Source organism: Geospiza fortis, unplaced genomic scaffold, assembly GCF_000277835.1.
Source record: "Geospiza fortis unplaced genomic scaffold, GeoFor_1.0 scaffold190, whole genome shotgun sequence".
NCBI classification, from domain to species: domain Eukaryota; kingdom Metazoa; phylum Chordata; class Aves; order Passeriformes; family Thraupidae; genus Geospiza; species Geospiza fortis.
The window spans coordinates 14186-34116 of NW_005054328.1; the positions used below are offsets into that span (position 1 = coordinate 14186).

A 19931-nucleotide genomic window follows, 5' to 3' on the forward strand; every position below is an offset into this window, starting at 1 on the left:
GCCTAGTCTCCAAAAAAAAACCAAAAAAACCCAAACAAAAAACAAAAAAACAATAATGAAGAGGCAGGTTCAGACAAGCCATGAGCCAAACCATCCTGTTAGGCTCAGTGAGGAGCATGACTGGGCACAAGTCAAGCCCAGGAATCTGTGCCTGAGCTTGATCCCAGCTCCAGTGGAGGTGCCCACTGAGGGGTCTCATGGTTTTCCTGCTCAGCTCTTTTAGCAGAGGTGTGATCTCACGTTACAGTGCTGCAGGGGATCAGGGCTGCATTGAACACAGACAACCAAACCCCTCCTGGAATACTGCAGAGACTGTTGGTGCACTCAGGACCAAAATAATGAAGAATTATAAGGATAGTTGTTCCACTAAGGTTTACAAGTTTCCACCCTTGCAGAAATCCTGCTCAAGGTAGGCTCAAGACTTTTGAATAAAGCCTTTAAATTCAAGTTACAGGAAGGTAAAATTATATTTGTAGATCAATAAATGCATCAGATATTGAATGCAGCATAAGCCTCTTGAAATACTCATCATTTCTCCTTATCTCCAGGCCAATGACATCCAATCAGTTCTGGATGAGAAAGAGAGTAGGAGAGAAGGGGAGTGCCCACCTCTAGTCTATACACACCCCATCTCACAATGGCATGAAAGCTCCTCTTCTCATTCTCAACCCGTTATTTAAAATATATCCCTGGGTCAGAAACTCTCCAATTCAATCCACTCCCTTCTGTGTCTGCTCTCTCAGCATCCCTCTGCAGAACCTTGAAATGTTTCATTAATTCTCAGCTGCCTCCAGATGCTGGAATTTTACCATCAGAGACTGCCCACAAGTGGGATATCAGGGATGTTGGAAACATTTCACTTAATAGATGAGACAATTTAGGGTTAGGCAACCATCAAACTGGAGTTATCTGGTCACAAACTTCACATCTGATATGATATTTTAAAAATTCCATATTTTAATTTTATACTTTTATAATTTTATAATTTTAATTTTTAAAGGATTCAGTGAGCAATATCCTATTTTTACCTTTGCTCTCAGTCTGCTTATACCAAAACACTGGGATTTGTATAATTTCCCAAATTATTTATGAAAAAAATGTATGATGCTCACTGGGATTTACTCAGGTGCCAATGGGAGAGTCATCTCTGACACAGCTTTTATCCTACATCTAATTTCAACAAACATGTCCCAGAGGAGACAGATTCTCTCCAGCAAAGATCCTTGAACTACAGTGTGACTTTTACTATATAAATTTATCGTTCTTCTGAGTTTACATTGAAAGATCTTTGCAAGGTTCTTTCCAAACTCTGCCTTGAATTTACCTGGTAGGAGCCCTATTATCTCAGTAGCAGTGCAGCAAATGAGTCAGCAAAGAATGTGCCACTGGGTATGTTCCTCAATCATCCACATCTGCCTGTTTGGGGACACATCTGACACAGGCAGCAGCGCTCCCAGCCGTGCCCCAGGGAGGCACTTACGCTAAGAGGGTGTGACTCAGCAACATTTCTTAATTATCTGATGGTTGCAGGAGACTTCAAGATTGAAATGTTGTCAGCAGCATTTTATCCAAAGTGGTGAAAAGCTTCTAAAAAGCACTTTTGGGACACATTCTTGCCAGCTTTATGACACTGGGCCTCTATTACCATAAACAAACTCTGATACCTGAGTGTGGCCTTCTGGGAAATGTCATATAAAGCCACAGGAAGGCTCATTTTTGCAACCTCCTACACCTCTGTCCTTAGAAGCAGTGGTACTCCCTGTGTAGGCTGGGCCTGGGCTCTCTGCTTCCCAAGGGATTGTGGCCTTCTCTTGCTGCTCCTCAGTGTTGGCAAGGCAAGGGTCCTGGGTTTGTCACCATCTCTCCACGTGAACAGAGCTTGGCACCAGGTGTCTGCACGGTCTGAAGGTGGGATAACAGCCAGGGCCTTGGAAATATGGACAATGATTGAGTAAAGAGGCCCCAAAACATGCAACAATGCATAGATTGGCAATAGGCTGCTGTCTATTGTTTAGACAGGGCAGTGTGGAAAGCTGGGAGAAGCTGCTTCTGCTTTGGAAAAGGGAGCAGGAGCTGAGCAGCAAGAGCAGTAAGCAACAGGCATGTGCTGCAGCCTGGAATGTAGAGTCCCCTCCAGGACCAGGCAGGGTGTAGCCCTGGGAGGAGGTCAAGTGCTGGGAATTGCCTCAAAATTCAACCCTATAAAAGGGTCAGATTTGGGGAGGAAGAGGAAAAACCAGATGCTTACTGTAGATACAGCTTTCCTCATTGAAGAGCTGGGTGTGATCACCTGCACAGCAATGCCTGAGGCCAGGCAGGACATGGCCACCAGTGCCATTTGCACAGGTCACCTCCATGGTGCTGGGCACTCACAGATCCACCAGGATCACTGAGAAATGCCAGCTTTGGGCACTTTGGGTGTGCTGGTGACTGAGGAGGAGTAAGAAGCAACCACTGGTGGTGGGGTGAGGGTTGTTGGTAATGTCTGCCAGCATAACAAAGGGGTTATTTTGACATTTTAAACTGTAAAAAAAAAAAAAAGGCTCCATTATCACAGTGTCCTTACCATAAAAGAGAAAAGGAGAAAAATAGAAACAAACTTATTTTAAGTAAAGAGTTAAAATACAGGGGTCCATAATAATATTTTCAAATCTGACTGAAGAACTAGACTGCTTCTGAGCTTCCTCTTGATGCAGAAAAACCCTTCACAGATTTCCTAAGAGCACCTGTTATTTAAGTATCAGCATTTGGTGCTGATACTTTTGAACAATTCTACTAAATTTCTGCATTTTCAGTTAACTAAGTACTACAGATATGCTTACAATCGACTGAGGGTCCCACATAGGACCAGAGATCCCAAGTCCTGGTTCTCAGAAGTAATTCAAGGCTCTAATTTCAGCTTCCAGTTTGGATGCTGAGAATTCAAGGCTTCCTTGTGTAAGTTTTCAGAGGAAATTGGAGAAATGAAAATGTGAGGTTTATTTTTTTTTTCTATTCTGAAATTTGAAACAGCTGTCACAAAATGTTTATAACCATACATAGTGCTCAATAAATGTCTAAACCTGGAAGGAACTATGCATGAATTATGTCTGATTTATACATTAAATAAAAATAGAAAGAGCCAGTTGAATTTTAAACATTCCCCCTACGTTCAGTAAAACTAGAAATTACAATGTCAATAGAACATTTCCTGCAAAAATGTCTAATGCATTGCATATACAATATAAAAATATTTTAAAAGCATGCTGCAAGTTTATCAGACTCGGTAAATACTTGGGCCTAACTAAATCTTCTTAAATTGGCTTTTCATAGTGAAAAATAGTTTTATTTTTAACCTCACCCCATAAAGTGCAGTCCAAGATTAAACATAAGGAAAGATCCAAGCTGCCATTAATTGCTGCAAGTTATTGTTCATGGACAGGTCAATAAACTCACAGGGCACAAAACAGCCTTCAGGAATCAGACCCCAGGGGTGAGGCAGGACAATCCCCTCCCCAGCCCTGGATCCTGACCAGGCCCCTCTGGGAAGGTCAAATCTTCAGCTCATCTCCTTTTGGGGCAACGAAGCCTGTTGGATTATGGCATCTTTGGAGAGGTGGGAGCAGGGCCATGACTGGCCCCAGACTCTGCCTGTGCCAGCCAGCAGTGACAGCCCTCCAAGGTGCCGACAAAGCAGGGCACACCAGTGCTTCTAAACATCCAATCCACCTGCCCCCTCTGAAGAGAGACACTTTTTAAAGAATAGGTTCCACAGAGCTGAAGCTCCAGGCCACTTATAGGTACAGATGAGTCAACAAAGTCATGCTAAAGTTTTGCCTACACTGTAATGCAACTCTGAAGATATGTGAATGTAACATCCAAAAAGCAATGCCATTATGTGTCTTTATTTAGTTGCAAAATACTTCGGTAGCTACTTTTACTGCTTCTTTGGAGGATTATTTTTAAACTGCAGATACTCTTCAGTCATACTTACTGATTTAACTTTGCAGGGATAGTACTTGGCCTGATTAACCCCAGAGAATAAAGATATTTAATATTTTTTCTTCTTGTTTATTACCCATCCCTGGCAAACGAGGCAAAATAAATCAATTAAAATGTAATTTTAAAAAGAGTATTCCCAGGTTTGGTTAGCTAAATCACATTTTTGCAATTAATGTGGCCTTTATAGATGTTTTAGACCTTTCTCAAGATCATAAAAATAAAACATTCTCATCCCAGTTTTATGGCAGAGCTCTGTTAGAAAAATATTTCAGTGGAACAATTTCAAAACAAAACTTTGTGGTTTAGCTCCCTAAGCCACAGAGGTAGTTGCCATTTATTCTGGCTGTCTCCACCACCACTCTGCATAACAAAAGTGCTTCCCAGCTCACCTTGCACAGACACAAGCGCTGCCACTTCTGCACGGCTCTCCCCTGCCGTGCAGAACTGAGCTCTGTGTCACCACCAGCCCAGCAGCTGGAAATTCCCCAGATTTTACCCCCCAGAATAAAGCAAAGGAGGTGAGTGGATGCCCTGAGAGATGCAGGTGGGAGGGACAGAGCAGGCAGCTCCCCTGCCGAGCTGACAGGCCGTGTGCCTGTGCTCCATGCGGGTGCCTGCCCCAGGGCTGGGGGAGGCAGGGGGCAAGGCACAGGGGGCTGGCTCATCAGCCCCTTGCTGCACCTCCTCCAGAAGCTGCTCAGGCTCAATTTAACTAAGGGCCAGCTAAATTTGGGATATCAGTTTAGGCTCTTACTCTTGGAATGCGCACCAACACAACTTCACAAGTGGCTCTGGCACCCGTGAGGGTCTGTGCTCGCACAAGAGCAGCATTTTTACTGCAGACATGCTTCAAGTCTGGAGTTGCATGTTTCAGCCAGCAACATCAGTGTTTCCACAGAGGCCCTGGCCCTTTTGGTGCCGTTCACGGCCCCAGGGCAGAGGCTGGCTGCCTGACAGCCAGTCTTTGCCAAGGGGCAGATGAGCCACAGCAGCTGCCTCAGGGAGCTGTACCTGAGTTTTCTGGGGAGACCAACACACACTGACAACCAATGATATTGGCTATGAGTGCAGCGCCAACCCTGGGTGACCTGACAAGACATTTATAGAGCCATCTTAACACCAAGCTTGATTTGAGATACCGACCACATGGAAAGTCCTCCTTCAGTGTGAGGAGAACCTGTTTCTCATCTTAATGAAGAAAGAAAGATGTGAGATTAGGAAACCCTTTCCAAATCTGCTGGGCTCTTTATAGAACTTTATACATCTACAGGCACACCATGTGACTAACAGCTTACTGCAAAACCAGAACTGAAGCCATCCAATCCTACAGCTTCAGCACAGGATAAATAAAACCAGCAGGTTAAATGTTTCCCTGCTACTTTTAAGTAGCAGTACCCTGGTTTTGACACTGCTCCAGACAGTTTATGCCTGCATGATCATAGTGGATATTTTAATGCTAACAGTGTTTTGATGGTATACATTTTTCTTAATTTAAAAAGCTAACCATGGGCTTTTAGAAAAGCTGGGTCTAGGTCTTCCCTCATTCCTCTGCTATCCATGGTCATTTTGCCACTGACAGAAAAAAAAAGGAGAACCAGAGCCTTTAATTCCCTACTTTTAAGTGTTAATATATTTACAGAAGACTTTACGAACAAGTGCCAAACAGCAATTGCACATTTTTAGAGCTACACAGTATTTGTACATGTTGCTAAAATAATGCTGCTAAATGAAGAAGCTTTATTAGTTCAGAATTTTTGGCTCCTGTTATTAAAAATATATTTACCTGAAAGGAAATCCAAGTATTTAATTTTACAAATGATTTAAAATATAGCAGTAAGCAACATAAACTATTGCTTTTTATGTTTATACATTTTTTTTGGCATAACACTGCCATACAGATACAGAATTATAAAATATCTCTTTATAGTGCATTACAAATCCAGAAACTGGTTACCACTCCTACCACATACACATGGTATTGGTACTACCAAACATGCATGGCATTCTGTAATTAAACACTGCAAAGGAATACAGAGAAGAGAGCAGGACCATTCATAAGAACTGACATAGAGCTGTTCCATTTTGCAAGTACAAATTGTTGGGCTTTGGGGTTTTTTCTTTTTACTGCACTTTTTTCTTAGAATACATTTCAACAATGAAGTCTATACTGATATTTTCAAATTTTATCAGTGCAAAACTACACTTAATCATCTGTTGCCAAAATCGATCTGCATAAAGGGCAAATAACCGTAGAATACCTTAAAACACAGAAAAAAAAGAGCAACTAATGATTAGCAAACATGCTTCAGTGGACCCAAAAATATAAGTGCCATAACCTTTTTCACTGCAAAACAATAATTTTCACATGGTTAGCCACAGTAGTAAGTACATTCAGTATATCTCACAATAAACTTTAGTTGATGAATACACCACTGAACTTGTAAGCGTGGTAGAATTAGAGAGCCACATTTCCAAGAAGAAATGAGGTCTCTATTGAATTGATCTCTATAGCTTTTGAACTACATTTTAGTAGTCCATTACATACAGCATGTAATAAACCTCTTTTTTAAAGTAAATTCTTGCTTTCACCAAAGGTCTTAACTAAGTGTACTTAAGAACAAGGGCTGAAAAGGGAACACAGCTTTCAAGAAAAGAAACAGTTCAAAGCCAATACTGAGCACAAAGATACTACAGAGACACAATGTGCACTCCCCTTAGAGAACTGCATGTAAATATCTGTAAATAGTGAAACTAAGGTGTTGACCATAATGTGAACTGAGGGGGGGTGTATATGCTTAGGCCTTTTTTGACCCATTTTCAGACTCTTGACAGCCATAAAAAATACCTTTTGACCAGTTACTCCAATTACAATTGGAACTGTGAACACGTATCAAAACAAATTACCAAAATGTGGAATGATGTCCATTTTCTACATGATCACAATGTTAGATTCATTGATGCTGGTTGCTCCAAATCCAGAGGTAGCTCACTCCTATGTGGGCTAGGAATAGGTTTTCCATTTGACTTATTTTGCTTTTACACAGGTAAGAAAAAAATAAATCAACCCTGTTCTGCAGTTGGAATCTGACTTTTAATACTTAATTTACACATTTAGCACTAGTCTACAAAAAGATTTATGTGCAAATATGTATTCAGAAAGAATAAGTAAGGTAGCATTGTCATCAGCTTAGGACAAGTTTCTGCCTAAGCAGACATCTTCTGCCTAAAAACAGAAGAAACATGGGACATTTTCTGCCTAAACAGGTATTTTGTCATTAGAATCTCCCATGGCATTTAAAAACTGATTTGAAGTGGATTACTTTTCATCTTACAGTACTTTTAGTACTAAGTTCAAATGCACTAGAAATTCTTTAACAAACAGATCTGAGACAAATAAAAGACCACCTTCTCCACACAAAACATTATTAAAACATGGAACTCACAGCCACGAGGGACTGAAGAGGCTGAAAGAAACCATGAGTTCAAAACCAAAAAATTCTTGCAGAAAAATGGGATCACTGTATAATTTCTTTGTTTCACAGCATCTTTTGGTGGCCAGCACTGGAGGCAGGACACAAGGCTAGAAACATCTTTGGTTCTGATCCCCACTGGCAATTCTGAGGACAACATACATAATCAGCATGATATTGTCACACTTTTATTAATGGCAAAACTTGCTTCACATACTTTCATCTTATTCATAAATACAGCTTTTGTCAAGGAAATTCAATATGATATGTTTCCTGCAAAAGTGTGGTGTAAAAAATTACATTTTCACCTAAACATATATAACTATAAATTGTGATCAGTACCATCACAACAGTCAGAAGAAGAAAGGGGTAAAATAACCTCTCAATTAAACAGATAGACATAAATTTTATTTAAAAACAAACAAGAGCTGTTTTCTGTTTAAATCCAGTAAATGTCACTTGTCTTACCTCATTGGATCATCCACCAATATTGTACAAAGCTTTTAAGGTCTGTAAACCTTCTTTAAATATAGTACAGATATATGCAACTGCAGATTATTAGAATTATCCTGGAACAGTTCAGAGAGGCTCACACTAGGTTACATGAAATATTAACAATGATTATACAAATACCTAATACATTAGAGTGCTGCAATCTTAGAGCAGGAAACTGAGGAGCTGACCCAAGCTGGGGAACAGCTCTCAAAGGATTATTGCACTTATTTTTAGCATCCTTCAAGATTTTATTTGAGCAACATGAACACAAAGACCTCAGACCTGCTCCTAGATTCGTGGACACATGTAACTACTCCTCTGCTCTGAATGGTCTGTGCTGCACACCTCATGTACCCAAGCCTTCAGTCTCTACACCAACACAGTATCAGGTACCGAGGCACACTTGTGTCTGGCACAATAGGGCACAGAGCTGTAACTAACCTTAAAGTGCTGCATTTTTGCATGATTTGTATGATTGCCTTGTGTGTACTCATCTGTGTACTCAGTAACATTGTTCCAAGTTGTACATTCATATCCCCTCGCCATAAGATCCTTAACATCAAATTCATAGCTATGTGCACGTACACACTACTCCTACTTCACAGTACCAGAGGCTACTCAGATATACTTCCTTGGGAAGAACCTTCATATGGAAGGTTCTGTTCAATTAACATATGAACAGCTCAGATTCTAGTCTAACACTGGGCCAAAATACACTATTGTAATAAGTACAGAGAAATCCCTGAATACTTAAGCATACAGCAAGACAAAAAGAAATTTAACAGTAAGCAAATGACTTGACTTTCTTTGCATACCCTCAGTTACTGAAGTAATGGTAAATCCCACCTATGTACTGGCATCTATGAGAATACAATCATTTCAACACACACATATACTGTATATATACTGTAAACCTGAAAATCAATACTTAGAAACTTCAAGCACGGGGTGCTTCTGGTTGCTAAGGCCATGATTCTGTAACAAAAATGCATACAGTGCACCCACTTGATCCTCACAAATCTCAATGGGATGCTATGCTGTATGATTGCCCTGCAATAAATCCTTCTTTTAAGAACTTGCAAAATCAGAAGAAACAATTCCTCTATTAAAAGAATGATAAACTGTCACATTTTACAAAGAGCAGAATTTGTTAGTTAAAGCTGAAGTGTCCCATGGGAGTAATTCTGTTGATAAAGCTGTAAAACAAGGATTAGAGAGTGCAGGAGCCCACCTGACACAAAACCCCTCACTTACATAGTCCCCATAGGTCTTTATAGGCAACTGATATGCCACTACTCCTCTATGAAAACTGAGAGAAATATATTGAGTTGCAGATTAAAAAAAAAAAGAAAAAGAAAAACATTGCAGAGTTAATACAGGTGTAAGTACCAAAGTTCTTGACAATATTTTCAGATACCTTGGCCCCTTAATGCAGACAGCTCTGTCAGATTAAAAGTATTTTAAGTACTTAATTATGAACATTGAACCAGTAAGCATGTTGAAGTGAGAGATGTGTCATGATAATGGAATACTGCAGAGTAATTTTCTGGATGCACATCCCAAGTACTTTGTTTAAAATCAGGGCAAGATTTCTCTTTTTTATATTCAGTAGACAAAAGATCTCCTGAGGTCATTGATGTTCAATCAAATTACACTATAAATATAATAACACCTCTGCCATCCCTTATTTCACGTCAATACTCGGCATTTTCTGTAAAGAGTTTAAAATTAATACTACAGTTCATAAATTGAAGGCTCTGTATAGCTTCTTATGCTATAGTTATGCTCCTTATACACAAGGTATCAATTTTCCCTGTGATACTCAAAAAATAACTATGTAAGAACAACTCTATGAAGTTTGCACAGTTAGGCACTCAAGACTGAAGAAGTCATAGGCAGAAAATGAAGTGTCCTCCCTTTGCATACGTGGAGGGGCAGAGTCCTTATCTACACAGACCAGTTCTATCACAGCACTTCCTTCCCCTTCTGTTCTGAAGGTCAGAAGCAAACACAAACAAGGGGATCCCAGTTCATGTCCAGGGAATTGTGAAAGGCTTCTCAGGATCTTTCTGGCCTTAAAAAGGTGGTGGTTGGAATTCTTTGGGCATTTCTGCTCAGACAGACTTAATACCTACTTGAATGATCCAGGTTACCCTAAAAAAAATCCACATATATAAGTTCCTTTCCTCACAAGTCAGCACAGAAGAAGAAATACATCTTCCTTCTTCTCTGCTTCTTTAGGATGGAAAGAGTCTAATTTTTTTCCATAGGTACCAAGATCTCTAAATGCCACTCTATTTGATCCCAAGAACTAGCACCACCTGGAGAAAAAAATGGATGATGGATTGCCATGATGGGCATTAGCAGAACAGAATACAAAACATTTTATCTATGCTCTGAAACCCCTGGAAACTTCATCATTTAGAGTCATAAGACTTGAATAAAGTCCTGTAGCATTTTGACACTCAAACTGTGGTTAGCCTCTTGCCTCATACCATTTAATCAGCAATACATTAAAGGCAGTGGATAATATGTACACTTTTAAACAGAAAATACATACAGAAGTTTTAGAGAATTTTAGAACTGTAGGAAGTGTGACTTGCACCTGCATTATTTTTAAATTCATATTCTGCACAACTAACTTGCTGGGTACTACCATTTGACTTGAGCAGCAGAAAATCAGAAGAAGCTACTCAGGGAGAGCAGACAGTTCTTTGGTAGAAGCTGGGAAAGATCTTAACAGTGAAATTCTTACTTGTTGGGCTCCAGCCCAGCCAACAGACTGACCTGCCTTAAGTTTACATTGCTTATCAAAGTAACATAAAACTGTGAGAGACTTATGATAGAGAGCAAAGAGAGGGAACAGACATCTGGAAAGAAGTATCAGGGCTGCCTTTGTCTCTGAGACCAGCAACAGGTGACTGCATTGTGCAGATTCTACCCAAAACTGGCCAGGAAACATTGCAGTTCAAGTGAGACCCAACTTGCCATGCCTGGTGACCTTTTCTGTGATGGCTTTGCTGATAATTCAGTGTTCTGTGATAAAGACACTGCTCTTCAGCTGTCCAGAGGCTTTCCAGGTGCTGAACCCAGCTGGGGGAGTCATCTTAGTACAGCTGAGTAACAGAAAGCTTTCAAAGAGACCAAATTTGAGAGATCAAAGAGATCCCTCCTCCCAGATTAGTTGTAACAAATGAGTCAAGAGAAGGGAGAATTTAAAAGGGACTAAAAGAAGTCTAAAGTGCAGCTTCCCTTGTATCCAAAAACTCTGGATACAGTTTCTCTTAAGTTAAAACTTTTATTTCAGTGATATATACAGTGATTCCCAGCTGTACAGGACATGATATATGCTATCAATTGTTAAGTGCCTCCAACAAAGATGCTAATCTAAGCTAAAAGATACTGTGCAAATACCGCTATTAGTCACAACCATGGTTCCTAAAAAAATAACCACTAGGGTAAAACACTGTGGTTTTGAAATAATTTCTAGTAATTTCCTAAATGGAAAACAAAACGCAAGCTTAAAGGAAACTTAAAATTTTGATGTTCCAAGGCAGTCTTAGTTGTTACACTTTTTTTTTTCAATACTGGATGAATTTCAAAAAGTAGATAAGCTTTTCTGTGCAATCTGTCTGGAAAAGATAATGAATTTCTTAGCTTTCAATATGCACAATTGTTTTAAAGAGACACACCTGGCTGACTGCTGATAAACTGAGATTGAAAAACCAAAACTCATTAACCTACCAGAAGCCTAATCTGATGCATTTGCAACAAACATAGTCTTGTAAACTAACATTAGATGGAAATTTCAACCAAAATTAACAAGCAATGAATAATTTTGCTTCATTCAAAGTGAAACAAGGATTTTTTAAATCTCAGACTCATGGTTTGAGCTCATCCTTAGTTTTTGTGGTGGTCCCCCCTGAAAGTGTATCCTTTTCAAGGTTATCTTGTAGATCTGCTGATGGGTCATTTGAAGAATTCTCAGTGTTACATAAATCTTCTTCTCTAACACCTGGGTGATTTCCACAGTCATTGTTCAGATTTTCATCATCTTTTTTGGAATAAGAAGCGTCCTCCTTTCTGTCTGAATTATCATTAATTTCTTCTGATTTTGAAAGTTGACTGGTATCACTGTCACTGTTCTTTTCACTGTTGTTCTGCCCAACAGCATCACAGTTCATTTCTTGCTCATCCTGATCGTTTTCTTCCCCCTTTTTCGTGAATTCTACCTTTCTTTCTTCAGTTATTTTACCAGCTGAGCTTCCACTTGCCAATGTATTCTTCGGCTCTTTTGGTTTCTTATGCTTAGAAATATGACTATTGGGAATGGAAACTGGAGATGCTGGCTTTTTATTTGCTTTGCTTCCCTCTGATTTCTGTCTTCTTGGGGGTCCCCAGATAAAATGCTCTGAGGGCGTATAATGTTGCTGGGCAAATCTCAGCAGTTTCCTCCTTTCTCTTCTGTCTCTAATAGTATACACAAAATATTCTAGAGCACTTTGCTTAATGTTGGGAATGGTATCTTCCACAAGAGCTTCATGCAGAATAAATTTTACCAGGGGAGATTTGAAACTCTCATATCCAAGTTCACCAAGGCTTTTCAGAATTCGAGTGATTCTCAAGTAGTTATGTTGAGACCTTTGAAAGAAATGGGTAAAAAAAATTTCTATTGAATCAGGAAAAAAAACTTTACAAATACAGAACTGGAACTGCAATTCCTCAGTCCTTTTTATCACTTCAGACTTCCTATATCTTCTCAAAGCTGCTGAAGCTTACTAGCACCTCCTCTGCCAGGATGTTGTGAGTGAAAATTAGTGTTTGTAAAAAGCACTGGGGGAGAGAGCTGAGAGCAAAGAAAATCAAACGTACTGATTTTGATCCCTTCTGCTGTATGAGAAGGGCAACAAAGCTGGTGAAGGGTCTGGAAGCTGTAAGTACTATGAGGAGCAGCTAAAGGTAGTGGGGTTCTTTATTCTGGAGCAACAAAGGCTCAGGGGAGACCTTATTGCTTTCTATAACTGCCTGAAAGGAGGCTGTGGCAAGGGGGAGTTGGTTTCTTGTCCAAGGCAACAACAGACAGGACAAGGGGAAATAGCCTCAGGTTGCACCAAGCTGATGTTCAGGTTGGGCATGAGGAAAATTTCTTCCGTGAAAGAGTGGTTAAGCATTGGAAGAGGCTGCCCACGGAAGTGGTGGAAACACCTTCCCTGGAAGTGTTCAAAAGATGAGTAGATGTGGCACCTAGTGCTATGGTTTACTTGGTATGGTGGTGTTTGGTCAAAGATTGGACTCAATGATCCCAGAGGTTTTTTCCCACCCTTAATGATTCTATGCTGTTCTCCTTCTGGGGAGAAAACCCAGCCACTTTGTAAATGAAAGGGTTTGTAGTGTATTCATAGTGCAGCTATGGAACACGGTTCACTGCACTTCACTCAGGTTATTTAAAAGCTGGGTCTCCAGTCTAGACTAGCACCTGCACTACTGATACAGTCAGGGCTGGGGGAAAAACAGGCACCTCTGGAGAGTAAGTCCCACTGTTGTAGGAAATATCAAAGAGAAAATGAACTAATTGTCTTCTGCAAATGCTTGTGGAAAGGTCTTTCCCTTATGAAGCACATCTTAGTACGAGTAGAACTTTTATGTTTGAATTTTAGATGGATAAAATTAGGTAAAGAGAGTCCCAAATCCTGACTGAAAACTGAAGCTACTCACTGGAAAGAACAGGAGTGAAAGCATGCAGTAATGTTTGAGCTTCCTGAAAACCTGTTTTATCTGTGGCCTGAGTCTGAGCCCACACCCATATTGGTTCATATAATGTTAATGTAAAATCATTAACAAATTATTCCCACTATTCACCTGGAATCCATCAGAATTGTACCTACAAGTTTTTATCATGACAGGAGAACAAAATGCTGCAAGAAAACATCCTGCAGCTCTAAGCTCAGAGATATTAGGAAGTGAGCAAAAGATCTGAAAAGAGGTTCTGGTACAATTAATCTGTATGAGACAAAAGTCAGTACAAACTTAGGATCCACACAATACCAATGTAAAGCAACTGATATAATTTGCTGAACATTGGGCCAAGGCTTGACATAACATGTTTAAACCTTTCCAGATCAGAATTTCAATTAAAAAAATTTAAATACAAAGTATTTCATGTTTTGAGGAGGGAGAGAAATCTTTTTACTTAACTTTCATACAGGTGTGGAGAATTTAATCTTTCTCAAAAAGAAATGTAAATATAAAGACAAGCCAGTTGTTTTTTCCTAAGTAAGAAGCAGCACTTTGGGATTGGGTGAAAAGAAATTCAGTACCATGACAAATTAGTTTGAAGCTGGGATCTTCTTCAGCACCATCTAAAATTGTATTTTCAAGGAATTCAATGATGTCAGTCCAACAGGCAATGGGTGAGAAGAACAATCAAAAAAAAGGGAAGGAGGAACATACAGAAAGAAGCACAAACCAGGCATCAACTATTTATTTTTCCCTTTTTTTTTTTCCTGGCAGTCTTTGGACAAAATATCTTTGCTTTCTCTAGAAAATAAAAGGATAAAGAGATTCTATAGCAATTCTAGCAAGTGAAGTGAATGTCATTACTTACTCATTCAAATGCTGAAATCTTTCTTGCCAGTTAGCAGCTCGTGCTACATTTCCAGTTTTATCAATTAGTTTTATTCCAAAAAACTCCAACATCATTTTGTAAGCCAAAAGGAATCTTCTAATTGCTTCTTTTGTTTTCTTGAATTCCTAATGGACAAAGAATATGTCCGAAATTCTTAGTGGCACTAAAGCAAGTACTTCTGCATTGTATAAGACAACTGTATATAACAAAAAGCAGTTATGTATTAAAATTACAGAGATGGTTTGTATGGAGCTCAATTTGAATTACCTCAATTTCATATGTAGTTAATTCTTTAGCATAGAAGTTCAGACCTTGTTCCCTTAGTGGAAAAAGCCTGTTAAAAGAAGAAGTGCATTATGGCTCAGTATAAGAATGCTTAATCAAATTAATGCTTTGAAACAGAAATAGGTAATAATTGACCAACCACTGTATGTAAGTGTGGTTATGTTCCAGTTTTTCATAGTCTCCTTTCCATTTATTTAGGACTTCTTCAATATAAACCCCTGCATAAAAATAATTTGGAAAACTGTTAGGTAGCCATCAAAACCAGCACTCAGCTACATGCAGTTAAGTACATGCATGTTAAAATAATGACAGAACACATACCTTGTCTTTCATATACTATGTGAAATAAGGTCTATTGCAGCCATAAATTAATTTTAATTCAAAACTAATTTAGTTATTAAAACTTAATTAAAAAATAAGGTACTTATAAAATGTCAATAAAAACAAATCGACTTATACTGGGTTAACAAAAAGTGAAGGTATGTGACAGCAACCTATGTAAAATATATACAAGAATTCTCATGTCATAGATCCCTTTATCATACTGACTGGGAATTAACAAACTGCTCCCATATGACACTGCACTGTGAAATCACCTGTCATTGATTTTACAAGATAAAACTCTGCAGCTATCCATCTATCTAGCTAATCTTCATAGAACAAAGCCTGAACTCTTTAGTAAATCTCCCATACCAGGGATCTCTAATACCTTGGAAGCTGCCAATACCATTATGATTGGGAAATCTTTCTCAATTAATAGTGACCAAGCACAACACTGAGACTGCTCATGGAATTCAGTCACAGGCCAGGGCACTTTTCCAGGTACTACAAAGATATACAAAATACATAAAAGGATGGTTCTTGTTCCCAAAGCTGTACAATATCTTTCCATGAACGAGCACTGTGTTTGTCTGTTTCTATTCTGAAACCAACAACAGTTTCAGTACTGCTGCACAGCACCTCCCAAAGCCAAATAGCATACGAGCAACCTAAAAATCCCAAAGCCCTATGTATATAGTTTCCTACTATACACTGAAGATGCCTCTTCACCCAGGGAAAACTTCCATTTGGGTCTAAATGGCAAAGGAGGACACATTTGATACTTTTATTTAAGAAGTGAAAAAAGCAGCTAGTCTAAGGGGCTGGTAAGTACATGGGGTTTCTAGTGTAGGAAAAGCTGGAAAAGGACCTTGGAAAGAGGACCTTCACCATCACTGCATCATATCCAACCTATATTTCAAGTATTGGAAAACTTGCTGCTCAGACCCAGGGCAGAGAGACAAACAGGCCAGCTCTGATCCAGAACCACAAACTAAATCTGTAGGTCATGGGACTAAACTTCACATCTAGTATTGCACTATAAATGTTTTGGGTTTTAAACAACATTCTCCAGTATTTCAGTTCTTAACCTGGTAGCTAAGACTCCCTCCAAACTTCTGCATAGCCAGAGTTCACAGACAACAACATGTCATCCTCCGTGGCTTATCAGCTACCTTTGACATTACTAACTGTGGTTTTCTCCTAGAATCCTAAGAAAAGTTATTATTTACAAATTTTGGGAGAGAAACCCTCCTACAGCTTTCATGACTACTTCTTTTTATAGCTTTTCCTCTTGAACCGCTCCTTCATTTTGGACTTTTAAAGGAGTTCTTCCCCACAACCTTTTCTGCCTTTTAGTTTCAGAGCCATATGGTCCCCAGGTTCACACAGACCTCACTGCCCTTAGCTTTCTTTCTATATCTGTTCTCTGTGTAATGTCTCCCAAATCTGCTACTTCTTTAGTGGCAATTCCCAGACCCACCTGTTCTTGCAGTCAAGCTAAAACTGACTAAAAGCATCTGCCTGTGGGTATCTAGATAAAGCACAAGTCGGTTAAAGCAAAAGTCTTATCTTTCTTTCACAACCTGAATTATCTTCTCACTTGCTAAGGGTATTACTGCTATCTTGTCTATAAACAGTTCTCATCTTCAACTTTCCTGTGTATACATTTTTACAACCTTCTGTGTAACATTCCTTTCCAACCAGCTTCCTATCTGAATTCTCACACTTTGCATTTCAACTTTTTTTTCCTGACCTTGAAAAGTGCTTTCTTGTCATGCTTGCACCTACCCTGAATGTTGCTGAATGCAGCTACCCTGAATGCTGGGAAGATCATCTTTCTAGACTGTTACTTTTTTATACTGACCTGTTTTTTTTTTGCTTTGCATTCTTCCATTGTGAAACCTTGCTCTGTAACATCAAACAAAAACTATACACCTTCACTTCCAAAGCCTTTGTGACCTGTCCCTCACTACCTTATCAGAACCCATTTGTTGCTATGAGACTGATCCTGCTTCCAACAGGATCCTGCCTCTGAGGCAGCCTACACATCTCATTCCCTCTGCACTGCAACGTGCACTTCACTATTTCCTACCAAACCACTCTCATGCTGAGAGGATCCTTTGGCAAATACCTTCAAAGTAACTTGTCAACGTTCTTTTAAAATTCAGAAGACCTTATTCTTGGCCTTCAGTTTGTCTTTTTTGCTAATGGCTAAGCTCTCATGTGCTGAGACTCCTGTCTATCACCCTAACCAAGACTGCTTTATTGCCTCCTCCTGCTTCCCCATCTGTCTGCTATCCTGTTGTCTCTCATATGTCAACTGCAAACTCTCTAGAGTAGGGCTTGTCATCTTTCTGCTTCTCCTGTGTTTATGCAGAATGCTGCATATGAGGTTCCTGCTCCACTACCAGAACCACTAGGGACACTGAGAAATGGCTTTATTATTGGTATTACAATAATCTCACACAAGATTAAAGCACATTTTTTTCCCCTTACACAATTCCAGGGTTATCCCCATAGATCACTGCCACTCCTATTCAAACAGCAAGTTGGTGTAATATAGTGGAAGCACTTTATCTCTGTTTAATAGAAGGTACTGCCACAAACAGTGGTACTAACAACGCCTTGTACTACTTCATGCTGATAATGTCTAAGAAAAGCACCACCTTCCTAGAGTGAAAGCTAACTCTGTTTTAAGCACAAACTGCTCTCGTGTTATCAATGTGCTACTGCAATATGGGAGGTTCATGTTCAATATATTACTATACACCTTTAATTTGCCTCAATTATCACCACTGTTTCAATTTGCTACTATCATTACTGATCATTCTTTTGTTATCACCGTTATTGTTGCAGATTACTCACCATCAGGTTTAAATGGGATTTTATTTTTGTAAAACCGGAGATTGCACAAGTCATTTTGATACCGAAGATCTTTAAAGTTCTGCTAAAAGAAAGGAAACAGGACATTATCAGTCTACAAAAACCTACCAAGACTATCCAGAAAGTGATATTGGGCTCTTTGAATAATTTAAGGAAAAAATTTCAGAGTTTTAGGAACCAGAGAGTTCTACTCATGCACTTAAAGACTCGGTTTAAGGATCTGAAAAGTCTTTCTGGCTGGTACCTTCTCCTACTGAGGCAGCAGCAAGCACAGCAGCACCCTCCCTTCAGTCTCAAGGCACTTGAGAGACAAATAATCAGTCAGGCAAACTCTATGATCTATCATCTTTGATATCCAAGGCATAAGCCTTTTCCTGGGCTCCAACCACACTTCCCAGGCTTACACATATCATGTGCTTGCATGTTTGCCTGGGATGAAAAGACATTATTTTTCTCCCACTCGCATATGTTGTGTGTCAGCTTTTTGGTTTGTGTATCAGCTTTTTGGTTCTCATTTCTTGTACTTGTTGTTCAACACAAACGTTTAAAAATGTTTTTTTACTGAAAAAACAATTTTAAACCATAACATGTTCTTACTGGATACTGGTGTCGGTACTTGTATAAATCTCTTGCTGCGTAGAAGCTTCTCTTTGGCTTGGCTGTCAGCTCAGCTCCATCACCACTCTGAAACAGTTAGAAAGCAGATAATCATCATACACAAACCCCCTAAATAGCATACTTGTATAATGTTAAAATAATTAATTTTCATTATGGATTTCAGCAATGTAAACAAATGTAAGCGCATGTATTTGTCTGCTGTTTGGTCAAACACTGAAAATTTCCCTGCTCAATACTTACACAACACACTTTAAACCCAAGTTAAAAAAATTAATCTAAAATACAAAAGCAAGACTACTAATTGTCCTTCCAATGAGGCTGAATTTGAGCTAAATCAAGTCCGATTGTCATTTCTAAATGCAAGACTTCAAAATAATCTGGCAAGTACTAATACAAGATGAAATAAGTAACTGATCTTGAAAATGCAGAGACACAGACACCACCACCAACTTTGAAGAGGAAATCATACTATTTAAAAAAAAACAACCCCAAACAAACAAAAAAAAGTCATGTACATAGACTCAATTGCTACTATTGCACCCTTTAAAATAGTTACTAAAAATATTTCATTCTACTCCTTGAAATACATGTAGTAGGTTAAAGTCAAGCTTAAAACAGGAAGTTCTCTGGGACTGCACTGGGCATTTGCCATTCTTATTGCCCATCCTATGGCTTATCAACTGTACACTAATGTCAAATACGCAACTACATTCCTTCCTCCTTTCACAAGACCAGCTTTGACCATACCTGCAGGCAAAACGCACTTGCTTGAACAAGACACACCCCTTGACACTTGGTTATCCGGCACTAGTATCACCATGTAACAAGCAGAAAAGGGAAAGACTCTTAGGCTTACTTAATTTTGTTTGGTCTCTGAACCAAAACACGATATAGCAACCTACAAAAAGACCCAGCTACTCCACCCTACATTAAATTATTGTCAAAAGAACACTTTATTTCTTTAAGCTCGGCATTTACAAAGCTTCCTGAAGAAGAGAAACTCTCTCTGAAAATTCATCACACCCACCAAGGAGTCACAATTCCGTTGCCACATAGGATCGAATATTCAGATTTTTATCCTATTTAATGAAGAGGCCACGTTAATTTAAAACACAGCCTTCCCTGGAAACAGCAGCAGCGGGAATGTCAACGACACCAAGGCCTCGATTTTCTCCCAATAATGACAGGGGAGGGGTGGGGAGAGATAAAACCGGCCTCGTCCTTAGCGGAGATGCAGTGCTGGGTTATCCCCA

At 39.3% G+C, this 19931-nt stretch overlaps 1 protein-coding gene across 1 annotated transcript; it reads right to left on the bottom strand.

Annotated features, from left to right (window-relative positions):
* Window positions 1-5698: 5698 nt before the first annotated feature.
* On the bottom strand, window positions 5699-19732 carry OGFRL1 (opioid growth factor receptor like 1). The gene is made up of 7 exons (XM_014307081.2): window positions 19706-19732; window positions 18658-18744; window positions 18043-18124; window positions 14996-15074; window positions 14839-14905; window positions 14551-14696; window positions 5699-12587 (listed from the first exon to the last, which is right to left on the bottom strand). Exons 1-7 carry the CDS (start codon window positions 19730-19732, stop codon window positions 11828-11830), a joined length of 1248 nt encoding a protein of 415 aa, XP_014162556.1. The 3' UTR covers window positions 5699-11827.
* Between the last annotated feature and the right edge of the window lie 199 nt (window positions 19733-19931).